At 59.2% G+C, this 13,441-nt stretch overlaps 1 protein-coding gene across 1 annotated transcript in view; it reads right to left on the minus strand.

Annotated features, from left to right (window-relative positions):
- Positions 1 to 497: 497 nt before the first annotated feature.
- Positions 498 to 13,441, minus strand: part of LMX1B (LIM homeobox transcription factor 1 beta) — a 67,554-nt gene continuing 54,610 nt past the window's right edge. The window contains exons 3-8 of the mRNA XM_004593564.2: positions 4,011 to 4,243; positions 2,904 to 3,085; positions 2,670 to 2,747; positions 2,469 to 2,535; positions 1,522 to 1,665; positions 498 to 1,281 (exon numbers count right to left, since the gene is read on the minus strand). Coding sequence (XP_004593621.1) covers positions 1,124 to 1,281; positions 1,522 to 1,665; positions 2,469 to 2,535; positions 2,670 to 2,747; positions 2,904 to 3,085; positions 4,011 to 4,243 — 862 coding nt within the window. The 3' untranslated portion in view covers positions 498 to 1,123. The remainder of the gene's footprint in view (positions 1,282 to 1,521; positions 1,666 to 2,468; positions 2,536 to 2,669; positions 2,748 to 2,903; positions 3,086 to 4,010; positions 4,244 to 13,441) is intronic.

Consider the following 13,441-nt stretch of genomic DNA (forward strand, 5'->3'; position numbering starts at 1 on the left):
GAGGCCAGGGTGATTTTCCAGGACCACAGCTGGCTGCTGTCCATGAGCAGGTGGAGTTGGCCGCCTTCCCATATACGCCTTCCTTGGGGAAGCCAGAGCCCAGCTAAGGTGTGGCTTTCACAGGATAAGCTTGAGGATGCTGTAAAGCTGGGAGTCAGGGGTGTGGCTAACTTGGGGATGGCAAAAGCAGCATGGGAAGGAGTGAGCTGCACAGGCCAACCTGAGGGCCCTGCCTACTGGCCTGACTCTCCCTGGCTCTGAGGGGCTCCCTGTAGGCCCCTGGCAGGTGGCCGGGGCTGCCTTCCCTGCCCCAAGGGCTTCTGGGTCTGTATGCTTCAGGCTCACCCCTTCCCCTCCATCTGCTCCAAGAGAGGGGGTGGGGAGGTCCTGCTCCTCTAGGGGGTGCTTCTTCCTCCCCAAGGAGGCACCCCTCTGCCTCCCGCAGTGCCACTGTGACCCGTGTGTGCCTTTGCCCAAGTGCATGTGTGTGTGTGTCTTCAGGTGCATCTGTCCCTCTGGGTCTGCCTGGGCTCCCTCCACACACATCCTGAGCCGCTCGTCACCCCGTTTCTGGCAAAGTACGGTGAGCCAGGCACCCACTGCTGACTGCCCCAGGCTCAGACTGGCAGGGGTAATCCGGGAGCAGCTGGGAACCTCTCCCTCCTCTGCCACCCGAGGCTGCCCCTGCCCTGACTGCCAGGAGGGTGGGCATGAGCGCAGAACACAGGTGCACTTGCTTCTTGGGTCCCAGGCACCATGCCCCAATGTTGACATCATCCTGGAGTGTGGGGGGGAGGAGAGGTGGGTTTGCTGGACACAGTGAGGACATTTAAAAAAATAGAGAGAATTTAAGCTTCCCAAAAAAGAGACGGGGAGGGAAGAGGCAACAGGGCCGAGCTGGGGCCAGGACACGAGAGGGTAGCTGTGCGAGACCTCTGGGTCCCTGTGGGCAGGTCACAGCCCCTGCTCAGGCCACACCCAGCTGCCCATCTGGTCCGGCCCCACGGGCACGCTGGCCGTGGGCAGGGCACCATATGGCTGTCTGTGAAGTCCTTCCGGGCAGTGGGGCCGGGGGCAGGCCCCTAGCCCCTGGGCCCAAGCGTCCTTGCGCCCTGGCCGGCTCTCAGGAGGCGAAGTAGGAACTCTGCATGGAGTAGAGCCGGTCGATGGGGTTCCCCACACGTGCCTGCAGGGAGCCCACGTCGGAGGAGCCCAGGAAGCAGTCGCTGAGGCTGGTTAAGGAGGTATCACTGTCGATGTCATGGAAGATGGAGTCGCTCCCTGTGGGAGGGGATGCAGGAGAGAGGCAGAGGGGGTGTCAGTGTCGGGGAAGGTGGGAGGAACCCCAGTCCCCACCATCCATCCTGTGGGTTCTGGGGAAGGGGGTGGCATGACCTGTGGACCAGTGCCTGAGTGACGGGTGGCTGTGGAGGATGCCCCAGGCCAGCCCAGCTGGGCAGGGGTAAGCCCTGGTGGTGGTGGTGGTGGTGGTGAGGTTACCACAGGGGCTTATGGAGTCACCTGGCATTTGGGGCGGCGTGAGGCCTTGCTGGAAGGGATCGCTGCTACCGTAGGGGCTCTGCTCCATGGCCACGATCTGCTGCTGCGGCGGGGCCAGTGGCGTGTAGGAGGCCATCATGCCTTCCATGCGGCTGGACAGCACCTCTGGGAATAGGGCACACCTTCACACACCAGCCTGGCAGCGCTGGGTGGGCGCCACAGGCGTTCCCCTGGGAATTCCCCCTGACCTCACTGCCTGCCGCTCTCCAGCCCCTCCCTGCCCGACTTCTCAGCCCCGTCCTCCAGAAGCAGCATTGCCCAAAGAAGTAGCCCAAGGGGCCCCTTCCCTCACCCTCCAGGAGCACAGCCCAGGCAGAGACCCAGGAGGGCTTCCTGGAGGAACACCCCTGCCCCCACCTTGAGTGTAGGCAGGTGACAGGTAGACAAGAGTAGTGGACAGGAGTAGTGGACAGGTAGACAAGAGTAGTGCCGTAAGAGTCAGGGGCCAGCCTACAATGATCACAGCATGCGGACTGAGGACCCAGAAACTGCTCCTTGCCTGGCAAACTTAGCCAACACAGGGAGAGGAGACCAGGAGGGCCCGAGGGGGCTTTGGGGCTGCTGGCCTGGGTGAGCCAGGGCATCTGCTGCAGTGGGGCGGGGAGGAGCTGGCCGTACTTTGTGTGCATGGCAGGGATAAGGAGCACAGCACAGGCTGTGTGGGCACATGGGTAGGGGCAGGGAGCATTCTGGGGGAGGCTTAAGACACAGCTGGGATGCCCTCGCACTGGGCCCTCAGTAAGCCTGGGGCCCTGGGGTGCAGGCTCACCTTGGCCCAGCCCCCCCCATCCGAGGCCCTGGGGTGCAGGCTCACCTTGGCCCAGCCCCCTCCCCATCCGAGGCCCTGGGGTACAGGCTCACCTTGGCCCAGCCCCCTCCCCATCCGAGGCCCTGGGGTGCAGGCTCACCTTGGCCCAGCCGCTGAGAGTTCTGTTGCTCCTGCTGCTGCTGGTGCCGCCGCGCCAGCTTCTTCATCTGTCAGGGAGCAGCCAGGTCACACCTCTTGGCTGGGGATCCCCTCCGCGCTCCCACCTGCTGGAGTCTCCTGTCCTCTCCTCGACCCACCCCCAGGTGCTGCGTACAGGTGGCCCTGCGCTGTTGGCTCTTACCTTGGCTCTTTGGTTCTGAAACCAGACCTGCACCACGCGCACGCTGAGGCCCGTCTCAGCCGCCAGGGTCTCTCGGACCTGGCCGGGACAGAAGGAAGACAGATCAGATGCCAGGGCCAGAGGCTAGGAGGGGGTGAATTGACAGGGCACAGTGGGGGTCACACTCCCCCTAGCAGGAGCAGCAGGTGGTGTGGGTGGGTAGTGGGGACTGGGTATTCCCTTCCTGCCCCTCACCTTCCGGCAGGGCTTCGAGGACACCTCAAAGGAGGCCTTGAAGGCCCTTCGCTGCTGCGTGGTCAGGATGGTTCGCGGTCGCTTGGGCCTCCGGGGATCCTTGCCGTCATCTCCGCTGCCCTTGCTCTGGCCGCCCTGTCCCTTGGCCGGCTTCATATCCCCGTCCTCATCCTCACTCTTCACTATGGGGACACAATCAACCCATCAGGGAAGGCTGGAGCAGGGTGAGTCTGGGCCACCTTATGGCCACCTGCTGCCCGCCAGGGCTAGCCTCTCCCCACCCTTGCTGACACCTGCTGTGGTGCCCCAGTGCCCAAGGCAGGTCAGCAGCTCCGCCCTCCAGCCCATGGGTCCTGCCTGGTCTCTGCCCTTGTGTCCCCTGTAACCGTCCCTTTGCCAACACACTTCTTATTTCACCCTCCTGGGGCCCCAGACACAGACCCTCACAGGAATGGGCACACGATGTCATAGCAACCACAGGCATGTGTGGGCGTGTACACTCCTCACCCTCCCAGGGTTCACGGGTGTCCTGAGGACAGCCTGGGACCAACCTGGGTATCCCTAGAGCCATCTTGTGTGCTGGCGGGACAGAGGACATGAGCCCAGCATGGCAGCCAGCCGGGCTCCAGGGTTGTGAGAAGAATGTGAGGAAACTCCCTCCCCAGGGCTCCTGGACACTAAGGCACATCCACCGACCCTGCCACACACCAGCATTCATGACCACAGTGTGCACCTGTGCCTGCACACACACACACACACACACACACAGGTACACGCTGAGCCGCTCACCTGTGCAGACTGGAGCATGGTCTGCAAAGGTCTGGGCAGGTACAGACAGCTCACAGGTGCACTCCATGCACACACACACGTATGCATGTGTGAGATGTATACATGAGTTTGCATGTCTAGCACACGCCACCACACGTGAGGATGGACACACACACACTTGTAGCCTATGCATGGGTGCCTGGTGAATGAACAACCTGGATCCTGAGTGTGTGTGTACCTGAGTAGGGATGTTTGCGTGTTTGTATCTGTGTGCGCATTCACATGTGCCCACTGGCACAGACTCCTGGGGGCTGTGCCCAGGGCCGGGCTGGAGCTCACCAGAGTCGGATTCGTCGGGGCTCACAGAGCTGAGCAGATCCTTCTCCTTCTCGTAGTCTCCCTTGCACAGCAGCTGGCCCTCCTTCAGCACAAACTCGTCACCCTTGCGCAGCTGCCGCTCGCACACGCAGCAGCAGAAGCAGCCCAGGTGGTACACGCACTCCAGCGCCCGCATCACAAACTCCGTGGGGGCGATCTTCTCCATGCAGCCACTGCACTTGGCTGCGAAGAGCCTGCAGGGGGAGAGGGGGGAAGGGCACAGAGCATGGGCTGGGCACTGGAGTCCCTCCAGGGTGGCATCTGCCCCTCCAGGCCCTCTCCTAGGGGCACAGATCATTGCCACGGTGACCACCAGAGGGCAGTGTGTGGGTCAGCCTCAACCACCCTGGAGCCGGTGGAGAACCAGGCTCAGCCAATTCTTCTGCTCCCTCCAATCCCCCTCTCTCACCGGCAGCTCCCAGCAGGTGCAATACTCCTTCTATGCTGGCCCAGCCTGGGCCTTGCCTCCTCTGCCTGTCCCATCTCTGGCCTCCTAAAGCCTTTTTCAGCCTCCCCACCACCCCCACCACACAAAGGCTCCCATCTGCCCAGGCCGCCCCCTGTTCTGACCTCTTCTATGGCTGGCATAGAGGGCCTGAGCCCCAGCTTAGGTCTCAGAACCCCACTAACCCTGCTCTTCCTGCATCACGCTCTCCCAACCTCCTCCCCCTACCCCTCTTTCAACTTCCACGTGCCCACCACACACAGATTTGACTATGCAGGTGCAGAGATGTCCCACAAGAACCCCAGGAGTTGAGAATGAGTTTTCAGCCCATTTTAGAGATAAGGAAACCGAGGCACGGGGAGGTAGTGGGTTGGCTCAGGTCCATGGGAGGAGTAAACACTGCTGGGGTTTATATCAGTCCAGTCACAACAAGACAGAAGCACCTCGCACCCCAGGAGACACATCCTGGGCAACATGGGTGTGTGTAGCCAGTGCCTGGACAGTGTGTGTGTATACTTGCTGACCGCTCTGCTCGGCACCCCGCAACCCCGCAACCCCATCACGTGCCCTGCTCGGTGGGAACTCAGCCTCAACAACACTTTGATGGAAAAATTTATGAAGAATCAAATTATTGCTGCTGGGAGGGAATTAAAACCATTTTTCATTCGTGGCGTCCCTGGGCCACGTCTGCGGGCGCCACCTTGGGAGCACCGTGCACGTCCCAGCCCTCTTTATGGCCCACCACACGGGCACAGATCACAGCTGCAATTCTCCGCTAATCGGCTCCTTGCACGGCGCACACTGCCTGCCTCCCTTCTTCCTGCAGCCACCGTCAGTGCCGCCCACAGCCACCTGCCAGGGCGCTGTGGACAGGGCCAGGTCTGAGCAGCTCTGCCTGCTGCCCTGGCACGTCCAGAGCCCCTGTCGCCACTCTCTAGTCTACGTGGCAGGCTCCTACTCATCCTGCAATGCCCAACTCCAATGCCACCCCTTCCTCTGAGAAGCCTTCTCTGATACCCCAGACTGGGTGGGTTCCCCTGAGCTCTCTTCCGTGGGCAAAGGGGGCTTCCTCCAGGACTAAATGACACAGACTACAGAGACAGGGGAAGGAGCATTGCAGTGGAGTGACAGCATCTATTCCCACAGGCACTCAGTGCTGCCTGGGTGTCCAGAAGCAGGACCTGGCTCCCCTCTGACCATCCAGGAGGCTTCGGTGGGTGCATGGGTAGCAGCTGAACTAAGGCAGGCAGCAGGTGGCAGCTCGGGCCACGGAGGAGCAATGCAGTGGGGGCTGGGGAGGGGAGAAGAGCTGCATATAGGCTCTAGTTTGTCACCGGCCCATGGTGGCCTCAGGTGGAACCCCTTGCCTGCCCAAGGCTGCAGGAGTTGTGGCCTCACCCCCATCCCTGTGCTACACCTGACTTGGAAGCCCGACTGAGGTTTGCAGCCTGGCTTCGAGCCTTGGGAGTGGACAGGCCATGGGGCTACTCTGCCAGCGCAGCAGGTCGTCCAGCCAGGGTCAGCAGTGTGCCTTGGGAGGGGGGCGGGGGCAGCTGCAGGGCTGACCCGCATTTGTGGCTGACACCAACCGCGCGCATGTGCAGCCTATGCTCGGAACAGCCACACTAATGCCTTCACAGCAGGGGGTCGATTGCTACTTTCTCCAAACTCATCAACACAATCTATTATTAATACTTCTCCAAAGGCTCCTGGCCGCCATTACAGAGGCAGCGCCAGCCACTCGGGGCATCATCTGTTATCTAGATTGCAAAAACCCGGGAAATAAAACAAACGGCATGCACTTTATAAACAGAATGTGCCATCCGCTGGGTCTCCGAGCATCTTTCCACCCAATAAAACACCAGGGGGGCACGCATGAAATACTCACTCCCAACCACGGTGGCGCTGCCTTTGTCTACTGCATGCAAGCTAAGAGCTGCTAACGGGGTGTGGGAGGGGCCCTGCTACCCTTCCTGTCCCACACAGGGACCCAAGGAACCAGCCACTGAGAAGCAGGCCCGAGGTAGCACCGGACTCAGATGGACTTGGGCTCGGAGCCTGGCTCCACTACTGGCTGGCTGGTGACCCGACAAGTCATTTCTGCTTTCCGGGGGCTTCAGCTTACTGTTCTGTATAATGGGCCTGACCTTTCTGTCTACTTCTTGGCAGGAAGAAGTAGGCAATGGCAGGTACAGGGGCACAGCCTTGGCTTGCATCCTGGCTCAGCAGATTCTGGGTAGGACAGTCAATTTGTTGGAGTCTTGGGGTCCTCATCTGGAGGAAGGTGGCATGGCAGGGAGCAGGAAGGAGCTTGCGGGTAGGGTGTGTGCACTTGAAGGTTTGGCCCTGGCAGGTAGGAGACACAGGATGGCCGTCCCACACATCTGCCTTTCTCTTCTGCCAGGATGCCAGAGTTCCTGGGAGCGGCCTTGTGGATGCCACTGGTCCCAAAGAGGCCTGCCTCCATGACCATCCTGGGACATGGGCCAGCCCTTCAGCACCTGCCTGGTGGTGCATGTGTCACTCCAGAGTAACAGAGAAAACTGGGGGGGGGGGTGTCAGAGAGCAGGAGGAAGGGACCTTCCATCCACTGGTTCACTCCCCAAACGGCCACAATGGCCAGAGCTGGGCCAGGAGCTCCAACCAGGTCTCCCACGGGGTCAGCAGGGGCCCATGCCCTTGGACCATTCTCTGTGGCTTTCCCAAGTGCATTTCCAAAGTGAGCCAGCTGGAACTGGAACCAGTACATATATGGAACGCCAGCATCACAAGTGGTTGCCTAACCCCCAGCGCCACCCTGCTGGCTCTCTAATCCCATTCTACAGATGAACACACAAAAGTCAAGGTCAGATTCTCCTTCAAGGTCACCCAGGATCCTGACACACTGTCTCCCTACACTGTGCACCCTGGTGTGCCTTCACTCATCTGTCACTCATGCCCTACCTTCTGGGTTCCTGCCCCAAGACCATAAACACCCCAGGCAGCGGTGGGGTTCACCCCAAGTTCTTACCACTGTGCAGGAGCCTGGTGCCCCCTTCCTCCATGTCTGACATGTGGTTTTTTTTTTTTCCCCTGGCAGGATCACCCATGAGTGTGGAGACAGGAACTCTGCACTTGGAGCCACCTCCCTTGGAGAGTCCCAGGCGGGAGGACACAGCCCCTTCTCCTTTCTGTTTTATCAGTTTCTTCGTTGCATGCCCAATTTATTAAACTCATAAAGCTAATACACAAGACTCGGGAAACCCGTTTCTCTAGGAGCACTTGAGCGCAGATTAAAGGCAGGGATGGATTTCCCTTACAGCCTTGGCAGCCGCGGAGATGCAGATGCCTCCAGCTCTCATGACAGAGGTGCCTATGGCCCTATGGATACCCCAGATGCCAGCAGCCACATGGCAAGCCTCACACTTGGAAGCCTGGTTTTGTCCCTTCCCAGAACTGGGACCTTGTCCAAGGCCCCCCTCCATCCCTGGGGCTCACGGTGACAGAGGCTGCCCCGCAGGGCACAGTCACAATTCAGGCCCAACATACAGGGGTCACCACTTTGCTGTCAGTCTCCCCACCACCTATCATCCTTGCTGGGCAAGTGTCTGCTGGCCCTCCCCTCTGCCTGTGCCAACATCCTCACACGCCACTGCTACACTTCACAGTTTACACGGCCCTGCCTGGGGTTCTCAAAATGATCTCCACTCCAAGGGGCACCCTCCTGGGGGGGCCCTCTCCACCCCTCCAGACAGCCCTGGGCGCCCCGCCCTGAGCAGCCCGGAGGCATGGGAAAGGATAGGTCCATCACAGCAAGATGTGAGGCAGGAACCCAGAAGGCCAAAGTCGAGTCTGCCTCCTCACCAAGTCACATGGGAACAGGTACTTCCTTCATTTCCTCATGGCCAATGGCACAGACATTTCAGGATAAGGCGAGACGACCAACTGCGTCACTCAGGGCTGCCCACCCCGGCTCTGCGGGCTAAGCTCCTCGTTCCCAGTTGAGACACACCCAGCCTCTCCTTCCTGCCTTAGTACTTAGCACTGCACCTGAATCCTAGGCTTTTTTCTTCCCAGGGTTCTTGCTGAACTACTCATCCTTCAGGACCCAAATCGCTTGTCACCGCCTTTGTGAAGCCTTCCCTCTTCGCCCCCCGCATACCAGCACCCTCCAACGGTTTGTCTGAGGTTCCTGCCAACCAGGAACCAGACACAGGGGGTCTATGTACCGGCCAGGCTCTTGCGATGTTATGTTCTTGCTCAGTGACTCCCCTGGACAACCCACCCTCTGCCCCAGGTCCCCTCCTCACTGGCTCCTGGGCTGCCTCACTGTGACTCAGCCGTATGGCTTTCCACATCTCCAGTGCCGGCTGCATGGCCTGGAGTATTTCATGGTCTTTCTCTGAGCCTCAGTTTTGCCTTCTGTACAATGGGGTATTGACTCTTCCTGCCCTGGGCCATACGGATTCTAAGACAGGATGCCTGACACACTGAGGTGGAGAAGGGGGCTGGCCCAAGCCACAGGGCTGCCCTCCCCCCGAGGGCCCCAGGGGACTTTGGTGAGCTGTGCTCAGCAGACTGGGGTAGGGAGCTGCCTAGAAAAGGTGAACCTGCTTCAGGAAGTAGAAACAAGGGCCCCAAACTTCCCAGTTTGCTGGTCTCAGGGCAAGACCCCTACACCTGTGAACTCATTTCTTCTCTGCAAACTGAGGATCCTGGTCCCCACCTCACAGGTCACCAGGACAAAGCAGCCACACTTTCTTCCCAGGTGGGTGTCAGGAGTCAAGTGCATGGTGCCCCTGCTCATGGGACTGGGTGGGGGGTAGGGGTCCCAGGCTCATGCAGCTGAAGGATGCACCACATGGCACAAGAGGACCTGGGATAGGCTCAGGGCCCAGCGAGGACTGCAGGAACTAGGTGTCTGTCACTCCTGCCACGGGAGGCCCGGCCAGGCTCTGCCTGCTGACATCTCCCCCACGTGCCGGCTGCGTCCTTATCATTCCGGGCATAGCTGTTTTTTATTTTTGAGACAAAAAGGGGACTGTTGATGGTACTCCAACTCAAACCAGCTGCAAACATCTGCTTTGATGCTGCGGTGCAGGCCAGGCGGGCGGCGGCGGGAGCCGCAGGGCCTCTGCGTGTCTGTCATGGGCTGGAATGCGCAGTGTAGCGGGCACTCGCTCAGCGACCACAGGCCTCTCCGCAGCCTGGCTATGCCTGCCAGGAAGGCAGGCCGTAGATGCAGCTGTGCGGGTTGGCCCCATGGCCCTTTGATCTGGGACTGGGGCACTGTCGGGAGCCCCCAGCCCGGGGCTGAAGGTCACAGGCCAGAGGCAGGGAGGGATGGGCACAGCCGGGAGCCTGGATCCCATGCCGGGTGGGCGGGAGGGTACACGTGCTGTCTGTGATTCCACAGATGTTTGTGCAGCACCTACTACTGCTGGGCGCAGTCTGGGAGCCTGGACACAGCACAGGGCCACGGGCAGGGTCTGCTGTGTCCCCACAGGGTTGGTCAGGGCACAACAAAACGTGTCTTGCTTTGGACCAGACACAGCCAGGGTATGCAGAGCAGAAAGAACGGTGACCACGTGGGGAGAAGTGGCAGAAGAGCAGTTGGGTGTGACTTTGCCATCATAACAGAGATACCCAAATCCCAAGGACAGGGTCCCAGGGACAGGGTCCCAGGGCAAGAACCCTGGGAAGTGGATGTATCTTCCAAGACCATGAAGACATAAGCTGGAGTAGTGCGGGGCAGAGCCAGGAGGCGGGTCCAGTGACACCACTGACAGATGCGTCCACCCCAGGCTTTGCAGATAGCAGGGGCGGGGGCAAGGGGAAGGGGGCAGGGGCGAGGCTTTGGGAAGTCCAGGCAATGGTTCAGGACCAGGCAGGAGCACAGCAGGAGCTGAGGGGCTGTCCCACAGGGAGGCGGTATGAAGGTGCAGGGATGGGAGATGACAGGAGACCAGCCGCCTGCAGAGCCTAGCAGGTGGGAGAGGGGAGGTGGGGAGGGCGGTTCCAAGGTACTGCGTGCAGGGCAGCCTTGCATGTGTCCAGAGCAGCTGCCCCTGGAGACTGGGGCTCTGGGAGAGGCCAGGCTAGAGACGACATTTGAGATACAGACACACGCGTGTGCACTGACAGAGACGCACAGAGACATCCACGCACAAAAACATGCACTGAGTGACAGACACACATACAGACAGGCACATTCAGACAGAAACACATACACTTGGAGGCACATGCAGAGACAGGCACACAGCCACAAAAACACCCCTGGAGACACACACACATACACAGACACAAGTGTACACACTCCAGAGTGTCACCAGCCTGGCACCTGACAACAGCCCTCCTCCCCAGCCTTCTCTGCGGGCCAGACCTGCCTGGTGACAAGCAGGTGCACTCCTGGCCTCAGAGCATGCAGGAGGGAGAAGCATCCTACCTCTGTGGCCATCTATCCATGCATCCCTCTGGCCGAGCTGGGGACACTGCCCTGGAAGCACTGCAAAGCATGGCAGAGCCCTGTTCAAACTCCACACCGAGGGTGCACCTGCCCAGCCCTTTGCTCAGAGTCTGCTCTCTCTTCCTGCTGCCCCTCCTGGGTGAACCTAACAGGTGACTCATTCTGCATCCTGCCTGCACTAAGTATGTTCCACACTGGTCCTGCTGCAGGCGCCTCCTCCCACATGCTCATCAGAACCCTCCAAGCTGCTGAGGGTTCCCTTCCCCCATCACTCAGGTCCTTGGACCTGGCAGTCATTTTGGTGTGATGGCTGCTCACTAAGGTTTACTGAGTGTTCCCTAGCTTCATCTGCACACAGATTGCTTCTCTGTCAGCTCCCTGTGTGGTGGGCACTGCCCTCTTGGGGCTGGCAACCTGGGTTCTGGCACTCCTGCTGGTCCCCCATGGCTACCACTCACCTCCTACTGTTGAAGCCCTCTTTTACCCCTGCCCACCTCCTGGACGGACTCTACCCTCGCTCCCTGAGCTCAGGTGCTGCGGGCTGCAGCTGCCGCCATCCCAGAGATTGGAGCCTAGGTCTAGGTACTGACACAGGCAGCAGGGAGACAGCGCACACCAGGAGGCACAGAGCCTTCGGACTTCTCTCTGGAGTTCCGCATGGCTGAGGGAATTCAGTGGGAGAAGTGGTGGGGCTCTGAGTGGGGACAGAGAAGCAGAGAGGTCTTCCTGAGAGGGAGATGTTGACAAAAAGCAAAATCATAGAGAGAACAGAGGGCTTCTTCAGGGCAGACCACATCCATCCATCCACTACCCATCTACCTCCATTCTTGCCAAAGCACACGGCCACCTAGCCATCTATTATTCATCCATCCTCCTACCCACTGTCTCAACCATACATCAGCCTTTCACCTGTCCATCCCAGTATTCACCCACTTATCCAACCATCCCTCTGTCCCCTAACCAGGTACCCATGCAGCTGTTCACCCATCAGACTTAGTACCTGTGTCAAACCCTGTGCGAGTGACCCCTCTTCTTCTTACAGAAACTTATTTGAAAGCAAGAGAGAGAGAGAGGGGAGAGAGAAATCTTTTATCCACTGATTTAGTTTTCCCAATGTCCACACAGCCAAGAATAGGCCAGACCCAAGGCAGGAACCCAGGACTCCATCTGCGTCTCCCACCTGGGTGGCAGGGACCCAAACCTTTGAGTCATTGCCTGCTGTCTCACAGGAGGCTGGAATGGAACGTGGAGACAGAGCACGAACCCAAACCCTTGGATGTGAGTTGCCAAATGTCCTGAGTGGCAACCTAACATAACTGCCCTGGAAGACTTCTGCTCAGAGACCTGTTACCCTACCAGCATTTACCACACTCTTGTCCTGACCAAACTCCGAAGTGACAGGGTCACCATCCCCAGGGAAGGCCTGGTGGGGTGGCGGGTCTGGGTAGATGGCTCCAGGGCATCCCAGAATGTCACAGTTGGGTTGGTGGATACTGTGGACACCATGCTGACCCCAAGGTTTCTGGATACAGGCCATCCATGGCCACAGCATTTTAAATAACGGTTATAACCACCTTGATAAGTTGCCTTGGTACAAGCCTTGTCTGGAACCAAACCCCATCAACCATCTGAATTTCGGGTCCATTTTCTTTCTAGTACAGCTAAGTCATTTGCAATCTTTCTTTTCATTTTTATCTTATGGAAATTATTTTCATCGAGACAAATGGCTTTTTCACAGAAGACTTTCTACAAAGGTTTGCTCTGGCCCTGGGACGGTTGCCCGGACGGGCTCCTGGCAATGTGCTCTGGTGGTTCTGCAGCCATTACGCTATGGTCAGCATTTCCTTCTCATTACTGATCAGGTAGGATGGTTCCTGACATCACCCATGTTGACTGGCACAAACAGTACCCAGCAGCTGCCAGAAACAATCAGGGCCATGTGATGTGGGCAGTGCAAGTGCCTGCTTCAGCTGGGACCCCAATGACTCGGGGATTGGGGTCCCTTCTGGCCCCCTTCCTCTTGGGTTCAGCTTCATAGGTTCCTGTACCCTGTCATCTTCTGAAGGAACCAAACCTCCTCTACCTGCTACGTTGTGCTGCTCTTAACCCAGCCAGAGCCAGCCCCGGCTCTGTGGCTCCTTTCTAGCTCTGCTCTCCTGGAGATCTGGATGAAGCCACTTCCTGCCCGCCCAGCACCTTCAGTCACCTGTTCTCAGAACCCGGCCTGTAAATGTCAAACCAACAGCGGCCAACCTGGCCCTGTGCCCATAGCTCCTCTAAGCATGGGCACACCAACGCCCAGGCACCTGATTCCAGCCGGCATTCAGAAGCACAGTGGCAGTGGCTGAGCCGTCGACAACGAACTGAACCAGCAGGAGGTCCCTAGGCTGAGGGGAGGGGAGCAGGAGGATGGGGGCCCTTGGCTAGGGAGCCAGGGAGGAGCTGGGAGGTGGCACTCCTGGGTCTCGGGTAGGCGTGGAGGGGCAGGGCACACAGGGCGCT

The sequence above is a fragment of the Ochotona princeps genome, chromosome 14 (genome assembly GCF_030435755.1).
Source record: "Ochotona princeps isolate mOchPri1 chromosome 14, mOchPri1.hap1, whole genome shotgun sequence".
Taxonomy (NCBI): domain Eukaryota; kingdom Metazoa; phylum Chordata; class Mammalia; order Lagomorpha; family Ochotonidae; genus Ochotona; species Ochotona princeps.